Source organism: Orycteropus afer, unplaced genomic scaffold, assembly GCF_000298275.1.
Source record: "Orycteropus afer afer isolate SDZICR_OR568_19922 unplaced genomic scaffold, OryAfe1.0 scaffold00083, whole genome shotgun sequence".
Taxonomy (NCBI): Eukaryota; Metazoa; Chordata; class Mammalia; order Tubulidentata; family Orycteropodidae; genus Orycteropus; species Orycteropus afer.
In genome coordinates, this window is record NW_006921670.1 from 5,987,297 (window position 1) to 6,007,464 (window position 20,168).

General features: G+C 41.7%; 1 protein-coding gene across 1 annotated transcript in view; it reads left to right on the forward strand.

Moving 5' to 3' along the window:
* Window positions 1–824: 824 nt before the first annotated feature.
* The window catches only part of EP300 (E1A binding protein p300), an 89,647-nt gene continuing 70,303 nt past the window's right edge, over window positions 825–20,168 (forward strand). The window contains exon 1 of the mRNA XM_007941701.2: window positions 825–918. Within this exon, the coding sequence (XP_007939892.1) occupies window positions 825–918 (94 nt within the window). The remainder of the gene's footprint in view (window positions 919–20,168) is intronic.

The window sequence follows — 20,168 nt, forward strand, 5'->3', positions numbered from 1 at the left end:
CGGGAGGGGAAAGCGAAAGAGGCGAGCGCTGAGCGAGGAGAGGCCGCCTGCGCCGCCCTCCGGAGCGGGCCTCGGTGGGCTCCGCGTCGGCGCGGACGGGCGCTGCTGCTCGGCCCGGCCCCCTCGGCTCTCTGCGCCGGCAGCTCCGCGCCCGGCGTCTTAGCCGCGCCTCCGCCGCCCGGCCGCCAGCGCCTACCCCGCGATGTGAGGCGGTGGCGCCAGCCTGGCTCTCGGCTCGGGCGGGCTCTGTGCGGCCATTAGGGGCCGGTGCGGCGGAGGCGGCGCGGAGCGCGGCGGCAGGAGGAGGGCTCGGAGGGTGGGGGCGCAGGCCCGGGAGGGGGCACCGGGAGGAGGTGAGTGTCTCTCGTCGCCTCCTCCTCTCCCCCTTTTTCGCCCCCGCCTCCTTGTGGCGATGAGAAGGAGGAGGACAGCGCCGAGGAGGAAGAGGCTGATGGCGGCGGCGCTCCGAGAGACCTCGGCTGGGCAGGAGCCGGCCGTGGCGGGCCGGGGACTGCACCTCTAGAGCTGCGAGTTATCGAGAACTCGCTGCGGCGGACGCGCTCGGCGGCTTCGTGCTCTGCGCCCTCCTCCGGGCTGGGCCCAGGCCCGGCCCCTCGCACTTGCCCCTACCTTTTCTGTCGAGTCCACATCCCTCTTCAGTCGCCGCGACCCGGCGAAGAGAAAAAGGAACTTCCCCCACCCCTTCGGGTGCCGGCCGAGCCCCCCGAGCCCACCCCCAGTTTGCGGGGCGGGGGCCTCGAGCCGAAGAAGAGATTGCCCGAGGATTCGCCTTTTCCTCGGCTGGATCTTCGAAAGAATTAAAAATGGCCGAGAATGTGGTGGAACCGGGGCCGCCTTCAGCCAAGCGGCCTAAACTCTCGTCTCCGGCCCTCTCGGCGTCGGCCAGCGACGGCACAGGTTAGTGTCGGGAGCCCGGCCTTCCTCGTCCGCCTTCGTTTTTCCTGCTCCGTGCACCTTTTTTCTTCCATATTTGCTGCTTTTCTCTGTCTTCCTAGTTCTACCTCTTCGCTCGAATTCGTTCTAGAGGGATCTGAATGAGCTAGTCGAAGACGGCCAGGAGTCCTCCCATTTTCTTTGCCTTCTAATCCATTCGTTGCAACACTGTCATATCGATGTGTGTTCTGGAATTAGGGCTCGGAAGTGGGTGCTACAGAAACGGCCTTTATTGTGGCGCCCGTGCAGTTTAATTTTGGGGAATGGCCAGTGCATCTGTGTGCAAGGACTTGCTATGCGATTTTAGTTTTCATTTTTGTTGGTGGTGGTGCAAAATGAGGAATGGCGAATCCTTTCTCCGGGCTTGCACTCATTCTATTGCCTTTACTTTCCACTCTTCCTTTCAAGATTTCCTCTCCTTTGCACAGAGATTCTCTGCGGAGGATCGGGCGTACAAAATCGAGGTTTCATTTAATTTGAATTTTGTGTGTGCGATCCAGGATTTCAGGTTGGACGTGAGGTTTAATAAAATTTGATCTGCCCTCCCATTCTTAGATTTTGTTATTTGCTTTAAGAATCAATATGGAGCGCAGTTCATTTTACATCTCCCGTTTCTTTGCTGCGAGACCAAAATGTCTGAAAGTCCGGGTTTTCAGGTTGGGAGGAACAGAGGTAATTTTTACAATATGGACCTTCTCTTTTGGGGGGCAAGGAAAACAGTTGGACGATTTTTGGAGTTAGGTACCTGGCAATCAAGGTAGAAGTTGAAAGAGTCCCAGTCTGCAGCAAACATGATCTGACTGTACAAAAGTTCAAAATGAGCGCTGGGCTTGTGTGTGAGTTGTTGTTGTGTTGTTTTCGTTTTCTTTTGACCTCTGATGCCTATTTGGAGATGGAGATTTTATTTTGAAAGCTCTACAAGTTCTTTACTTCGCTGAATTGTGGGCCAGCCCTTTTGTCGGGTGAGATTCGGGAAGCCTCTGCCACCATCCCCTCCTTGCCCTGCTCACAGCTAGTTTCACGGTGAGCCTGATGGCCACCGATCTTGTTCGCTGTCGTAGTTGTTGGAGACGAGGAAGACTGGCTGGCCAACTGACAGTCCACAGGATGTTCTCCTCGCCGTGGAGCATCTCTTTAAAAACTCCCCAGAACAGGCTTAGCGTCATCCCTCCATCTGCCAGTGAGAATGCCTAATGGAGTTCAATGCACCCTTTGAGTTTGTACAGAATTTCTATCGCGAGTTTCTAAGGAGGCTGCCTTGCAGAGGGTGAAAATGTGAAGGAACGGCAAATGCTTTGAATTTCTTTGCTCTTCTGAGAAGGATGGATCATGATGAGTTTAAGATAATCTGCGTTTTTTGTTTGTTTTTAAAGGTAGGAATCAGGCAGAGTTCTTTACCCAAAGCTTGTGACTTCCACTACTCTGAACTTTGATCTGTTCTTACACATTGACATTTCTGTGGTCTTCAGGGATTACTTTTCTTTTTTAGCTGAACCCCCCTCCCTCAGAATGTATACGGAGTATTGTATTTCTTTGCATTTATTGAAGTGTCAGGACTTTTTTAGACTGCCTTTAGACATTTTCACATACGGATTTTCGAGTTATCTCCTTAGTAACTTACCTCTTTAGCTTCTGTGTGATGCAATGTAATGGATTTTACTTTGGAGTTGACTGTGCGACTTTGGGATGTTGTAGGGGAAACGACTTGATTTCGTTGAGTTCTGATTTGAGCAGCTTGGTCTTTGGAATAAATGCAAGGCCTGAAGGGAAGGATGAGCGTTCAAACACTGGTTCAGGTGCACGACTGCAGTCTCCCTGCACCTTGGCTGGGACATCTCTCACTCATTTTGGTAGTGCCTCACCTGGCTACTTACACAAAAACTCTTTTGCTACAGTGAACACTTAAGAGTCCTGAGTGTATCAAGTGGCTTTTTTATAATAATAATCTAAAAAACCCTCAACATTGAGTTTAGTTCAGTCACTCTTAGTACTAACAATTCATCTGAACATTACTTTTCTCTAAATTTTGTAGTGGGAGTGTGATTATTTTTCCCTTCCTGTTCTCAAGATTCTGTTCCAGGGAATTTGGAGGATGAAATTTTCGGTCCTAACCAGCCTGAGGTTTATGTTGGGAGAAGGGTGAATGTAAAAGAAATCCTGTCTGTCGTTGAGCTTCCTGGAGGTTGGGCACCATTAGGCTATATTGTTCTGTATCCAGCAATGTGTGTAATGAAAGTTTGCAGGCAGAATTTGGGAGTTACTTCACTTTCTAAAACTTTAAATTGCAAACTTGTAACTTCTACGTTTTGACTCTTGATTTGTCAGTTGGATTTTTCATGAATGTGAAAGAACAGTGTTCTTTGGTACTGAGTTTTTCTTTTATCCCCTAGAACTGGTTAAAATAAGGCAAAAGTTCTAGACCCCAGAAACTTTTTTTTTTTCCTTTAAATCAATGAGGCTTGGGATTTTTGTAGTGTAGGCATACCTCTTAAGAGTTGAAGACACCAGTTTTATAGGAATGAAAACTGGAATCTAGTTGGACTGACATGCTAAAGGTTACAAAGCAAATTAGTGTTTAAACCCCAACTTCTGAATTTTTGAGGCTTTGGTTAGTTACTGATGCATATTCTTAGAAATCTCTAGGCTCATTCAAATAATTTGAATTAAGTTCAGGTTTTATGCATTGGAATGAGAAGAAAAAGAGACTTCTTTTTAGCTTTCACACATATGTGTTTCTGTTTCGATGCTTATATTTAATTTGGTGTGATCAAAACCAAATCATTTGTTAAATGAAATCACTTTCTGCCCTATCCTCCGCACTCCAAAAGATCATTGATGCTACTTATTTTGTAAAATTATTGGTCAGAAGAGATAGGAACAGGTTAAGTCCTGGACTGTCCTATTTCTAATAACTTGAGTAGTAGAAATGAAGAGGATGACAGGTATCTTCATGTCCCAGTGAAGGTGTTCTGTTACTGCTTTGTAAGTACTCGTTCCTATCCACACTTAAGAACAGATTCTGGAAAGTTGGGTTACAGTGTTAGAATCTGGCACATTAAGTCAGGTAAAGATTCTTCTGGTCTTAATTCGGTTTTGTGCCTATTTTTGTTTTTCACTTGAAAGACACAAAGCCAAGCGGCAAGAATTTTTTAATTGACATTTTACTTTCTAGAAATACATTGGCTGTTAGTGGCTTGGCAGCCTAACCAGAAAACTTCGGTAGAGGCACTCCTTTTTCAGCTCTTGAAGCCTGTGTGAGAGATACATTTTAATCTTATTCTGAGTGTGAATGTTTACATTAGTTCTGCTTCTGGAGTTTTGGAGATGTGGCTCCTTGGTTCAGTGAGGTATTGCTGTACCGCAGTATTAAATTGCAAAACATTTTACTGAGTGCCTTGAACTTCTGGGCTGTTGCTTATTCTGGAGGACCTTGTAAGTTGATTTATAGGGCTTCCAGAGGCTTAGCTGTGGTTGATGGTGAGATAAAGTGACATTTTCTGTTAAGTTGTCAGTCTTGTGTGTGTTACAGTAGGGGTGGCCCTCTCATAGCTGGAGTTCATACCCTATTGCAGAGGCAGCAAGCATGTTGGCATGTCCATCACCTGGGTGATGCAGAGAAGGGAGAAAAGGATTGCTTGCCTTCGTCGCCTCTTGTCATTTTCTCTCAGTTTTACGTTGCTTGTGTACTTCCTCTTTAGTCTGTAGGATAAAGGGGGGAAACCTGAAACAAGGAATTGAAAATTAAACTTAAGTGGTGTTTGTAAGGACATCTAGTGGTAAATAGAAAAGGAAAAAGCAGTGGGAAGAATGTTGCAGATACAAGTGGGAGTGTAAACTACTACTTCCTCGTGCATTTCTGAAAAACCATTTTAGGAGTTACTCTGCCAACTCGTGCACCCAACAATTAATGGAGAAAATAAGACATTCTTCTTTTTGTGTATTTTGTACAGATTTCAGGGTTTTTCTTCCACTGAGGATTTTTGAAATTGAATTTTTTGAGTGTGGGAAATATTAATAAAAGTAATGGGCAAATGAGGCTTACATAATACCAGATGTAGAAATTGGAAAACATTGGATTTAGCAGATGATTTTTTTCATGTGATTGATGATAATTTTTTTTATGATATTGCTCAATTCTACTCAATATTAGAAAAAAATTTAAAATAATAAATGGTAATTGTTCTGAGCAATTTGGATATAATTTGTTTTTAAATGTATATATGTATTTTTTTCCTTTTTAATGCCAAAAAAAAGACAGTTAGGAGTATGTAATTTAGGTAATGTGGGAGAGAGAAGGCGCAGAAGAAAGTGGTGAGAAACAGTGAGTATGAAGAGAATGAGTTTTGGAGTCCCACTGTTAGAGGTTTAGATCCCAGACTTGCCTTTATGAACTGTGACCCTTCAGCCAATTATTTAACCTCTGTCTCAGCTTCCTCACCTCTAGGACCCACCTTACAGGGTTGTTGTAAAGGAATAAACGAGAATTCTCTTTGGAAATGCTTAGAATAGTGCTTGATGTTCTTTAGTATTCATTAAGTAATAACCATTTTTAACACCTCACTTTTGTGACACATACACACAATTTGTGGACAGATACACAAAAGAATAATATCTTATTTTCTCCATTAATCACTGGATATATGAGTTGGCAGAATAACTCCTAAATCGTTTTTTTGTTTTTTTTTTTAGAAATGCGCTAGGAAGTAGTAGTTTACACTCCCGCTTGTATCTGCAACATTCTTCCCACTCCTCGCCTCCTTTGGTCATGTTGTTAAAAGGGACCATTCTCTGGAGAAGGATGTCGTGCTTGGTGAAGTGAGGGTCAAATGATAAAGGGGAAGGCCCCCTCAGCAAGATGGATTGACATGGGAGCTTCAGCGATGGGCTCAGGTATAGTAGGGATCGTGAGGCTGGCGCAGAACCGGGCCGTGTTCTGTTCTGTTCTGTTCTGCATAGGGTTGCTATGAGTCGGAGACGACTTGATGGCACATAACAACAGTTTTTAACATTACTGATAAATATACTGGAAGGAAAAAACCAAACTCACTGCTGTCGAGTCGAATCCGACTCATAGTGGGTTTCCGAGGCAATATCACTATGGAAGTAGATTGCCCAGACTTACATCCAAGGAGGTGGGTGGATTTGAACTGCCAGCCTTCTGGTTAGCAGTCAAATGCCTTAGGCACTATGCCACCAGAGCTCCCACTGGAGGGAGAGCAGTTGTCACTTTTTGTTGTTGTGGTTGCTGGGTTTTTTAATGGATAGAATAAAGAGAAAGCCATGTGGGAGAAGTTCTGAGAGTAAAGTTGGAAGTAAGGCTTATGGGGCAGAGCTAGTCTGTCCATCAGCCATCCACAGATGAAGTAGGGGGGTCCTAAAAGAATGCAGGAGTAGAGATTACAATGATGAAAATAAAAATAGTGTATATACTGTAACACAGTGTCTTGTATATGTAAGTAGTTACAGTGAAGATCCCCTATTTAAGGCATAATGAGAAAGCAGATTGTTCTCCTGGAGGTGTTCTGAAGAGTAGGAATAGCTTTTTGCTAAAGGGTTCTGTGGTTCGGTGCTGTTTTTTCTCTGTTTTACTGCTTACCTGGCTGAGAAAAGGACTTACAAAGGAAGAAGAGGAAAAGCAGGAGAAGTGCCGTATCTTTCAAAACTTTTTTGGCCACATCCAGGTAAGGGCTGGCGTTTATGTGGAGAACTAGAGGCCCTCTCGGCACAAACGAACAAACAGTACTGACCCATACTACTTGTGTGTACTTTGATATTTTCTGTTGTGGTTTATTTTTTTTTTAAGTGCTGGTGGTGACTCAATCCATTGATTGTGTGACCCACGTCTAGCTTATGTTCCATAATTTAAAAACACTGGCTTAGAGAGGAGTTGATACGCTAGTAGTTGTTCTGTCTTAGGTCAGTATTTTCTGTATCGTAGGTACTTATCCTCAGTACAGGGAATACTCTGGTCATCCAAACAGATATAGTTGCTTCATTCCTGGAGTTTATAGATAAGGGGAGAAAATCGACGTTCAACAAGTCTGGTGTGACCAGCATTGTCATTAGAAAATACAGTTCACAGGGGGACCTAACCTGGTAGTTAGGATCTGGAGCTTGACTTGAGTCTGATCTTGAGATCTGATGGATAGTGGGTTAGAAGAGTGAGCCAAGGAGTGTGGTCTGTTGGGGAACCTGTAAGTTCCACATGGCTTGGGGTGGGTTGATAAGCAATACAATTGTGCAGGTGAGCGTGGGGCCATTCATTTATCAGGGCTTACAATGCTTATAGGAGTGGAGACTCCATTTTAGGTGTTTTAAATGGATGGGGCAGCGTTGTACCTTTACTGAATGAGTAAAGTGAGAGAATAGTTGGGAAGACAGCAGGAAATATACGGAGGCAGAAACACCAGTGGGATGGCTGTTTTAGGATTCCAGTTGAGATGACCTCCATCAGAAGAAAGAAGTGGACAGATTTGAAGAAAGGAAGGTGTATGATGGGCAGAACTTGGTGATTGATTGGATGTTGGGTAGTGAGATGGGCAGCTGGGTGACAACACAATTTAGTGAGATAGAGGACATAGGAAGAGAAGTGTCTTGTGTGTGGGAAGAGGTAATGAGTTGAATTTTCAGGCATTTTTGAATTGTATGGATCTCCTGAATTAATAGTCACTGTCTTCATTTGTTGTTGTTGTTATTTGCCTGACTCATAGTGACCCCTCCTTGGGTTTCCGAGGCAATATCACTAGGGAAGGAGATTGTTCAACCTTCGTTCAGAGAAGTGGCTGGTGGGTTTGAACCGCCAGCCTTCTGGTTAGCAGTCAAGGGCCTTAGGCACTATGCTACCAGAGCTCCCTGTTTTCGTTTAGTGTGCCTTTATCTCGTTTCATCCAGTAAACATTGAATACCTGCCAAGAGTTAGGCACCTGGAATGTAAAGACGAATCCAGATGCCGTTCGTGCTCTCGAAACCTTTAGCATCTGGTGGGATTAGTTTACATGGACACACCTGTGAGATACATTTTGCTTATAAACCAGTGTTCATTGCAGCATTGTTCACAGTAATCAAGAGGTGGGAACAGCTTCAGTGTCCATCAACAGATGAATGGATAAGCAAAATATGGGTACGCAGTGGAATATTAATAATTAGTAGTAATATATTAATAATAAATAAATAAATGTGTGTGTATGTGTGTGTGTGTGTGTGTATAATAGTAAAGTTGCTCTGTTGGCATAGTCCCTAAAACATTTGACTGCTAACCAGAAGGTTGACAGTTCAAACCCACCACTTCTGCAGAAGGATGACTGGGCAGTCTACTTCCTTGAAGATTTACCACCTCAGAAACCCAAAGGGAATTGCTACAAGTCAGAATCTATTGAATGGCAGTGAGTTTGGTATACAGCGTGATGAACCTTGAAGACATTGTGCTTTGTGAGATAAGCTAGTGATAAAAGGACAACGATTATATGATCCCACTTACATGGAGTACCTAGGATAGGCAGGTGTTACAGAGACCAAAGTTAGTAGTTACTCAGGGCTAGGCAAGAGGGAGGAGTTCTGGTAGCATAGTGCCTGAGGCACTTGACTGCTAACCAGAAGGATGGCAGTTCAAACCCACCAGCCACCCTCAGAAGGAAGACTGGGCAATCTAAATCGACTTCCATAGACATACCGCCTTGAAAACACAAGGAAGGAGGGGCCCATAACAACAGGCAAGAGGGAGAGAGGAAGGAGAGAGCCATTGGCTAGGGGACACTGAGCTTCTGCTAGTGGGTGATAGAAAAATTTGGAGATAGTGGTGATATTTGAACAATATGATGAGCATAATTAATGTCACTGAACTGTACATTTATGAAATGTTAAAATGACATATTTTGTTACATATATGTTTACCACAGTTTGTTTTCTTTTTTTTTTTTTAAGATACATAACTCCAATAAATTTTAGAAATATTTTGGATAAAGGTAGGGGGTAGGGATTCTCTCTGATTGGTGGGGTTAAAGAGTTGTGGAAAACGTCACAGAGAAAATGTATTTGAATGGGACCCTAAGTGTAACTTACCTTTCCTTAGAAGTAGGAAAGGTTGGAAGAATATTTCAGGTGGAACAAGTACAAGTGGCTGTCTGTGGCTGGACCATAGGCTGTGTGGGGCGTGTTTTCTTGGGAGACAGATGGAAAAAGATCTTGGAGGCCTGGTATGGACAGATGTAAATACCATGCTACAGAATTTGTCGTTTACTTTAGCATCAGGATAAAGATTTTAGAAATAGAGTGGCATGATCAGAGGTAAAATTAATTCTGGTGACACTTTGTAGGATCAATAGCAGGGAGAGAACCTAGTGACAGGTAGAGCCAAATGTGTCATTTATCTCTTGAATGAGCTTATAATTAGCCTTAAAAGTAAGCTCTGCAGTTTATTTACCAGTTGTCATACACGTAGCCGATACAACAGATAACTCAGAAACCGTTCACATGCCTTTCTGTTTTTTAGAGAGGTAAGTTTTAGGATTTTTTTTTTTTAAGGGAATGTTTGGTAACATCTTCATCTATGATTGCCTATAGACGTTCCCTTGTATAAACGCTGGTCGAGCAAGGAAGTCGTGGACTCGCTGGAGAGCTTCCCAGGAGATTGTTGCTGCTGTCCCAAATTAAGAAATGCTCAGGCGCAGTGTTAAGGTGGTGTGCAGTCCAGGCTTAAAATAGACATACTATTGAATTGATTCTTAAGGTGCAATTTTAAATAAATAAACATCCTCCTCTGGTAGTTAATTCCACTCTAAGATGTGTCACTGTCTTTAATCAATTGATAAAGAACAAGACAGATAGTGCGAAACTTTAAAGAGTGGGTCCCAGGTGTCATTCACTGTTATGACACTCCATCTCTGTTTAAGTTTGGAGACCTAGGTGTGTTGGGGTTTAAGGATAAACATCAAGGCACTCTCTTCCCAAGTATAGGCACACCATTTCAGTCATGGATGCGGGCAGTGTTGTTGTTAAGTGCCGTCGAGTCGTTTCCGACTCATAGCGACCCCATGCACAGCAGAACGAAACACTGCCCGATCCCGCACCAGCCCCACAATCCATGCTATACTCGAGCCCATCATCGCAGCCACTGTATCAATCCATCTCCCTGAAGGCCTCCCCCTCTTTCGTCGACCCTCCACCCTACCAAGCATGACATCCTTCTCCAGGCAATGGTCCCTTCTGACAACATGACCAAAATAGGTGAGATGAAGTCTGGCCATTCTTGCTTCCAAGGAGCATTCTGGCTGCACTTCCTCCAGGACAGATCTGTTAGTTCTTTTAGCAGTCCACGGTACTTTCAGCATTCTTCGCCAGCACCACAACTCAAAAGCATCAACTCTTCTTCGGTCTTCCCTATTCATTGTCCAGCTCTCACATGCATACCAGGCGATTGGAAATATCATGGCTTGTGTCAGGCGCACCTTAGTCCTCAATGAGATATCCTTGCTCCTCAGCACTTGAAACAGTTCCTTCGCAGTTGACTTCCCCAATGCTACACGTCGTCTAATGTCCTGACTGCTGCTTCCGTTGGCATCGATTGTAGAACCAAGCAACGTGAATTCCTTGACAACCTCAATCTTCTCTCCATTTATTGTGATGCTGCTCATCGGTCCAGTTGTGAGGATTTTTGTTTTCTTTATATTGAGATGTAATCCATACTGCAGACTGTATTTTTCAACCTTCATCAGTAGGTGCCTTAAGTCATCCTCACTTTCAGCAAGCAAAGTTGTATCGTCTGCATATCTCAGGTTGTTAATGATTCTTCCTCCAATCCTGATACCACGTTTTTCTTCATATAGTCCAGCTTCTCGGATTATTTGCTCAGCATATAGATTGAATAAGTGTGGAGAAAGACTACAACCCTGACGCACTCCCTTCTTGATTTTAAATCATGTAGTGTCCCCTTGTTCTGTTCGAACGACAGCCTCCTGGTCAAGGTACAGATTCCTCATGAGTACAATCAAGTGCTCAGGGATTCCCATTCTTCTCAATGTTATCCATAATTTGTCATGATCCACACAATCAAATGCCTTTGCATAGTCAATAAAACACAAGTAAACATCTTTCTGGTATTCTTTGCCTTGAGCCAAGATCCATCTGACAACAGCTATGATATCCCTTGTTCCACGTCCTCTTCTGAATCCAGCTTGAACCTCTGGAAGTTCTCTATCAATATACTGCTGCAAACGTTTCTGAATTACCTTCAGTAAGATCTTACTTGCATGTGATATTAATGATATTGTTCTATAATTTCTACATTCGGGCAGTGTTAAGAGTGCATATTTTAAAATTGACTTTTCCTTTTGCCCTTTGAGTCTGTTGGACTTCAGAATTTAGCAACTGCTAACCTGCATTACTTTGTGATCCTGTATAACTTAATATGAGTATCATCTTTGATCCAAATTTTTATTGAAGTCACAAGTTGTTTTTAGTCGCTTTAGGAAGTTTTAGGAGTCTTACCTGTATGTCTTTTCAGCATGGATATTTCATTTGTTCGGGTTTTCCTGTGATTAATTCTCCATCTACGGAGTATTACAGTATTATTTTTTAAACAATGTGCTGAATGGAGGTTAGATCATCTGATAAACTCGTAAAGTTTGCAAGTATTCCTCATTGTAAAGGCAGCAGTGATTTAAAATTCCATGCTTTTTAAGCACCCAGATGGCTGAGTTCATGGAAAGGAGCACCCCAAACTAAGAAGAACGGATCTTTATGGGATTGATAGCATCAGAGTTGAATCAGACCAGCAGCAGAAGTGTTCAAGTTACATAGACGTGTCTTTCATTGTCATCCTTTTTTAAAAAAAAAAAAAAATCTCAAATTCCTAGCCCTGGACTAGGGTTGTGAGTGTCCTGTCTCTGCCCACTTCATCAGCCTGGGCCTTTACTCACTTTGGGTCCCCTGCTTTGAGTTTCTTTGAGTTGCTCAACTGGCTAGGCTTTCCCCCCAGCTTTAGGTTGTTCACCCACCCTGTTCATTCTGTCCCCTCTTGACCTCTCTACTTGCTACTTACCCTCTGGCATCACCACTGGGTTAGACCAAAAAAACGAAGGATTTGAGATCTGGGAATGCCTGTTCTTTTTTAAAAGCATGTTAATGCCATAGACTAAGCTAGCTGAAAGGAGGAGGAGCAGTGGGTGGATTTTGTCTTCTAAGTGGATACTTGAGAATTGACTAGTTTTAAAATACTTTAATTAGTGTAGGTATTTTGCTTAATGGCCACAGTTTAAGAGCAGAACTGAGTTAATTTGACTTCAGTTTACATAAGTACAAAAATAAGCCTGTTTATTCACCAAATAATGTTGGAGCCTTCTAAGTGAAGAAATATAACTGGAAGAGAGATTACTGTGCAGTAGAACCTGATTTTGAATGAAAAGCACTTCAACTTGCATTTGCATCCTAGTTAAGTAACTTTAAAAAAAACAAAAAACCTTATTTCTGCTCACAGACAATGCAGTTTTGGGATTTTAAAGATGTCATCCCAAATTTGAAGGCTCTGCTTACATTACATATTTCATTGTAGGTAATATCTCTGATTTGAAGACTAAGTGAGCTTAGTATGTCTTTTAGAAGGGATTATCTAGATGGTTGAATCTGCTGTGAGGACCGTAATAGAGAAGCCATGAAGGGTGACCTGCAGAGCCAGTGTGTAATGATGAAAGGGTGCTTTACCTTAACACTAGTTTCCCATGTGTAATCTAAACTGAGTTGTTTTTGTTTAAATTGTCACATTTCTAAAGGTCTCTAGGTGGTGCATATGGTCTGCACTTGGCTAGTAACCCAAACGTTGTCTGTCTGAACCCACCCAGTGGGTGCCACGGAAGATCGAGGGGTTTCCATAAAGTTTACAGTCAGCCCGCCTATGGATTCTGTCCAAATGAATATATAAACAAGTACCTCAATAAATTGTCGCATTTCTAATTTAGAGCCTGTTGGATAAACCTCATGTATTATGTACATTTTCAAATCAGATTTAAATCTGTTGGTCGTGTTTTGTGTCACTGTATTTGAACTGAATGTACACTCAGAGAAACATTTTAAGTTTACTCATACTCATTTTGTATGTGGAAACTTGTCAGTAAACTGTTTGCTTGGTAGAAGTGGCCTGCTGGCTGATATTGATAGGTTGATATTTTAGATACTAAGTAGGAAGAAATGTCTTCCTCTGGAGGTGGCGTGAGTTCATTCAGTAGTTGTTTGTGATACTGTTGTGTAATGTTTGCCATAGGATAAAGATAATACAATACATTTCAGCTTTTTAAATTAATCACATTTTAAAAAAAACTTACTGCCGTCGAGTTGAATCCGACTCATAGCGACCCCTCCTTGGGTTTCCAAGGCAACATCTCTACAGAAGTAGATTGCCCAACCTTCCTTCTGGGGAGTGGCTGGTGGATTTGAACCCCCAGATGGGGAATATAACCAAATTAAAAATAAGAGTTTACCTTATTCTCTAGAAGATAAATGCTTGCTGTCTTTTACTTTCTTACCTCAAACTGCTCTTAACCTGATTACTTGTTGTGTGATGTCAAGTTGATACCAACTCACAGCGACCCCAGAGGGTTTCTTAGACTGAAATCTTACGGGAGTAGATTGCCAGGTCTTTCCTCCTGCTGAGCACTTAATCCAGCAGGATTACATTTAGTGGACTCTCGACGCCAGTGATCGCTTCCTTCTTGGAACCTTTTAGTCTCCAGGATGGCATTCCTGGTGGATGGGCTGAGCAGTGTTGGGTTTGAGCATCCTTTGCTGGTTAACATCCTTACAGATCATTATCCTTTACATACTGGTGTTTTTTCTGGTCCTTCCTGTGGACCTTTCCATTCTTGTTTTGCCTCATAAATCCCATTTGGTCAGTCTTCTTCCATCTGTGGCCCCTGATTCCTTTATGCGGACCTTCTGTTGATGCTCCAGAGTTACTGTTAATCCTGTGCCCAGCAGACATCTCCACATAGGTATCCCCACAGTGACTTTTCTCTCATACCCCAGTGTTTTCCTGCAATTGCCTTTCTAGATAGCTGTATCCCTATGCCCTATGTTTGACCAAGCCAGAAACTTGGGTGTCATCCTTGACTTTGTCTTTCCTGAGACCCCACTATGTACAGTTTGAGAGGAGTTCTTTTGATTTGGCCTCTTTGACACCTCGGCCTCATTAGTACTTCTCCTGGTGGAATCTCTAGCTCCCCTAACCAATCTCCTGGACTAGACTGTCCCTGTCCAATTCCATTTTCATCCTGTTTACCTGAGTGGTCTCTAGTGAATGCATGTATGTTCATGTCATAATTCTTAAAATCCTTCAATAGATCAGTTTTCTTCCCAAAATAAAAATCCTAAACTATTATGTTACAGAATCCTCTAGATTGCTTCTTACATTTGTTGAATTCATCTGATCTGATCGATGCAGGTCAGCTTGAGATGGGGCCCTGAGAAGGAGTTGATTTGGACACCGCCCTCCCTGCCACACACACACACACACACACACACACACACACACACCCGCCTTTGAGAGAAGAGGAGGAACCTGAGGAGAGCTTAGTGATGAAGGGCTGAAATCGAAGCTCGTCAGTATTAAAACCGCAGCTCAGCAGGGATTTGTGGACATTTTGGCACTTCTATTTTTTATATACTCTTTCCTCTTGGACCTTCATACATACAGCTTTCAGTGTGGGGCCTGCTTTTCTACTGATTTTATGCCATCAGGTTTCATTTGCTGTTTACAGTAAACTTCAGCTAAAAGCATACTCTCAGGTTTTAGTAACCTTTTTACAATATACTGTTCAGGTCACTGCTTGTGAACTTGCTAGCAGGTTTTTCTCTGGGAAGCCCTTGCAGAAATATCTAATGGGGGAAAGACTGGAAATTTGGTGGCTAAGATGAGGCTCACATAGTAGGTTTTTGAGCTTTGAGTATGCTTAACTCTGCGGGTATAGAATTAACTAAGAGGTTAGGCAATTTTTCTTAATCTGGAAATAGTATTCAAATTTTTGAAAATTCTCAATTTAAAAGTATTTCAAAAATCATAGATATCATAATGTTCAGTCCTCTTAAACAGCTGCTAAACGTGACATTCAGTAGGTTCCTCATATGTGAGAATTGAACTGGGATCCCAGGGACTTTAATAGATTCCATTTCCAGTTACAGAATTGTGGTGTCCTGGGGAAGTCAGTATTGGCTTCAGTTGCCGTTGCTGTGAAATGAAAGAATCAGTAATTTTCAAACTTCAGTGCTCCCCGAGGGTAGGTGCCACAGGCCTGGGCAAGGGGAATCCTCAGTCTCCCAATTCCTCTTCAGCCCTTCCTGGTAGGCCATGTCTCTGCCTCCAGGTCAGCTTGGGGACCATGGGACTAAGGATTCTTTACTCTGCCCCACTTAGGGTATAACTTTAAAACAGAGGGTTAATAATAAATTTGCACATTTATGTAGTGCTTAGAGGTAAGAGAACTTTTTGTGAAGTTATAAGTATCCAATTAGATATAAGAAATTATAGTAAATAATTACAGAATTGTTTGGAATTACGTAATTATCTATTTTATTCCATGAGCAATGAGTTAGTGTATGTAATGTAAGGTTCTGTGTTAAGTGCTGTGGGAAATGTAAATATCTATTAAATGAGACCCTGAGCCTCAAGCTATTTATAATTGGGTAAAGAAATAAGATGCATACAAATATTTACCTATAATGGAAGATGGAAGATAAGTGCATAGTTGTAACAAAGTGAACCATCTTGAGAAATGACTGTTGGTATCAATCTATGAGTTGAAACTTGAATAGGTCTCTTGTGATGGTAACTATGGTAAGGGCTGTTGAAATTAAGTTCAGAATTTCCATTAAGAAAAGAAGAAACTTCTAACCTGTAATTTCAAGATCTACCACTGTGCTCAGGATCTCTGGTAGCGTAGTGCCTAAAGCACTTGACGGCTAACCAGAAGGCTGGCAGTTCAAACCCACTAGCCACTCCTTGGAAGGAAGGTTGGGCAATCTACTTCCGTAGTGATACCGCCTCGGAAACCCAAGGAGAGGGGTCACTGTGAGTCAGGTCTGACTCGACAGCACATAATAACAGCAACAACACTATGCTCAGGAGGAACCTGTACACAGACCAGGAGGCTGTTATTGAAACAGAACAAGGGGCTATTGCATGGTTTGAAATCACGAAGGGAGTGTGTCAAGGTTTTATTCAGTCTGTATGCTGAGCATACAATCTGAGAAACTGGATTACATGAAGAAGAATACAGTATCAGGATTAGAGGAAGACTGATTAACAGCCTGCAATATGCAGATGATACAACCTTGCTTACTGAAAGTGAAGATGACTTGAAGCATTTACTGATGAAGGTTAAAAACTATAGTCTGCAGCATGGATTACACCTCAGCATAAAGAAAACGAAAATCCTAACAAGTGGACCAATAAGCCACATGATGATAAATGGAGAAAAATTGAAGTTGTCAAAGATTTCAGATTACTTGGTATCGCATTCACCACCAGTAGAAGCAGCAGTCAAGAAATCAGACAACATATTGCACTGGGCACGTGTGCTGCAAAAGACCTCTTTAAAGTGTTGAAGACCAAAGGTGTCTCTTTGAAGACTAAGGTGCACCTAACTCAGGCCATGGTGTTTTGGGTCATCTCATATGCATGTGAAAGCTGGATAATGAATAAGGAAGACTTAAAGAAGAGTTGATGCTTGTGAGTTGTGGTTTTGGCGAACAATACTGGAAGTACAGCTGGAAGTCTCCTTGGAATCGAGAAAGGCCAGACTTGGTCTCACCTACTTTGGTCATATTGTCAGAAGGGACTATTCCCTGGAGAAGGATGTCATGCTTGGTAAAGTGGAGGGTCAGCAAAAAAGGGGAAGGCCCTCAAGGAGATGCATTGACCCAGTGGCTGCAATGATGGGCTCAGGTGTAGCAGGCATTGTGAGGCTGGCGCAGGACTGGGCAGTGTTTTGTTCTATTGTACGTAGTGTCGTTATGAGTTTGAACTAACTCGATGGCACCTAACCACCACCACCACCACTGTAAATCCTCTTGTCTGCTTCACAGTGAAGCCTGACTCCGCAATAGGGTGTTAAATGTCGTGGATAAACAGCAGCCGGGTACAGCAGATATGGCAGAAGTACAGGCTAAATTAAAATCTCAAATGTAGGTCAGAGACCATTAATTGAAGAGGTACTACTGATGAACATGTATGTGTGGCTACTACCTGCTTCTCAGGTTGAGAGAATTGATGAGAATAATTCCTGTGAGGAACCTCAGTAATGCCTCCTACATTGAAAGTGCTTGAGAAGGGTTGGCTCTCTTTGTAAAACATCCCTGCTCTTAGTAGGGTTATGATTCCATTGAAAAAGAAGAAGAAATCGTGTGTTCAGGAACCCTGCTGGTGCAGTGGTCAAAACGCTCAGCTGCGAACCAGAAGGTTGGCAGTTTGAACCCACCAGGCTACTCCAAGGGAGAAAGATGAGGCAGTCTGCTTCTGTAAAGATTTACAGCCTTGGAAACCATATGGAGCAGTTCTACTCTATCCTGTATGGTTGCTGTGAGTTGGAATCTTCTCAGAAGCAATGGGTATGTACACGTGTTTAATATGTGCTGGTAACGCAATACAGGGGGGTAGGAACTAGGTTTTTCCCTGTATACTTTAGAATCATCTTGGCTGGTCTCCTAGGAAGAAGTGTTTAATATCTCGATTGGCATTGATCGATATTGAGGAAGAATTGATATCTTTACAGAGTATTGAAGATTTCTGTCCAGGTATTTGGGATAACTCCTTCCTGAGTTTTTAAAGTTTTGTAATTTACACCTGTTACAATTACACATTGTCAGAATTTTCCCTATGTTGTAAATTACATTTTTAAAATAATTCCTAACTTTTTATTGCTCGTGTACAGAAACACAACTTGATTTTCTGTTTGTCATTTATCCAGTCACCTTGCTTAAACTGTCAGTGTTTTCAGTCATTTAGTTTGGATTTTCTGTGTTGACAGTTACATCATCTACAATTAAATACTTTTTTTTTTTTCTTTTCCAGCCATTTTACTTACAATTTTTCTCATATTATTGCCCTGGCTATAAATATTCCAATATTGAATAGAAGTGGTTGTCCTGGGTATCGTTGGCTTTTCTGATATTAGGCACTTCGTTTAATTATGGTCTGGTCCTGTAATTGAGTCTCGGCATTAATCAAATGCTCTTCTTGTGTCCATTGAGATGAATGTTCCTGTTTCTTTTTCCTTTGTTAATATGGTGAGATGTTCTGTTGTTGGAAGCTCCTTTCTTCGGAGGATTCCTGAGATTATTCCAGTTTATGATGCTACATTTTAAAGACACTGGTGAATTTGGCTTGTTCTTTTTTTTAAGGATTCTTGCTTCTGTACTCATAAATATGATAGGCCTGTGATTCTCTTTTCCTCTACTGGCCATGTGTGTGTTTTAAAGTATTAGTTTTTTTGTTTTTTCTGTTTTCTAGAAGTTGGTGTAAGGTGAGTTGTCTTTTCCTTGGAAGTTGGGTAGAATGCCTGTAAAACCTTCTACGTATGGTATTTTCTTTATGGGAAGATTAGCCAATGAGTCTTTTTGTTTAATAGTAGTGGGATTTTTCAGGTTTTCTGTGTCTCCTCCTTTTAAACATTTTGAAATGGAAACTTTCAATTTAATAGAGACTAATATAAAGAACCCCCGTATACTTATCACTCAGCTTCAAGTTGCCAATATTTTGTGCCATCCCTTTTTTGTTTTGTTTTGTTTTGTTTTTATTGGTGAAGTGTTTTAAAGCAAATCCCAGACATGTTATTTCACCAGAGATAATCCATTATGCATTTCTCAGTAAAAAAAAAAAAAAAAACTATTTGTTTTAAGTATATGTTGTTATTACGTACAACAAAATTAACAATTTAATATTGTCCACTGCTCAGTCCATATTTCTGTATCCCAGTTGTTTTTTATTAATGTGTTTTTATAATTGGTTTGTTTGAATCCAAATCCAAACACAAGGACCTTACAGCACACTTGGTTGTTGAAATCGCTTATTTGATAACAGCTAACTCTTTTTTATTTTCTTTTCCTCCTTTTATAAAAGCCATTGATTTGTTGGAGAAAGGCCGTTAAAATGTTATGGGACATTTACTCCACGTCATTTCTTTCTTGTTAAGGTTTGATGAGTATTTTCCCAGGAATCTGTTCATTTATGTCTGGATTCAAATTTTCGACATAAAAGTTGATAGGATTGCTTTATTTTTTTATTTTAACTTTTTCTTAATCTACTTTCCCAGAAGTTTGTCTTTTATTACTCTATTCAGAGAACTAACTTAGGTTTTGTTGAGGGCTCTTATTCTCTATTTTCTCTTCGTTGATAATTGCTTTTTTTGTTGACCATCTTTCTGTTCTTTTTCTAACATGTTTACTTGATTAGCTCATTCATTTTCAGCCTCATTTTCTGATGTCAGCCTTTAAGTGATAAGAAAGAAGTCCACTCAGCTCAGGTCAGCCCACTGCCATCGAGTCAGCCCCGACTCATAGCGACCCCTCCTTGGGTCTCCAAGGCGGTATCACTGCAGAAGTAAATTGCCCAACCTTCCTTCCGAGGAGTGGCTGGTGGGTTTGAACCGCCACCTCTCTGGTTAGCAGTCAAATGCCTTAGGCACTACACCACCAGAGCTTTATTATTACTCATTTTCTTTTGTGAGCTTCTCTTTAAATTCCTCAAATAAGCGTCGGTGTATTATTTAAACTTCTAAATAGGTAGAGATTTTTATTTTTCCCTTTACGTTCAATAATAAAAGGAGCTCAGATAGTGTGGTGGTTTAAGATATTTGGCTGTTAACCAAAAGGTTGGTGGTTCAAACTCACCAGTCACTCTGCAGAAGAAAGATGGGGCAGTCTGCTTCCGTAAAGATTTACGGCCTTGGGAACCCATTGGGGATCGCTGTGTGTTGAAATTGACTCGATGGCAGTGAGTTTTGAGTTTCATTCAATAATGAGAATACGCTGAAAATGGGATAAACCATTGGATATTCCAGGAGAAAAATGGAAGCAAAATTGCACGTGAATTATTTTCCCAGTTTGGTAAATTATGTAAATTGAAGAAAAATAACAGTCTGTTACGCAGGTGTAATCTACAGAGTAGTGGAGTCACAGGTAAATTTTTTACTGGAAATGTTCTTTATATTTCAAAACTATTTATAATACACATTTTA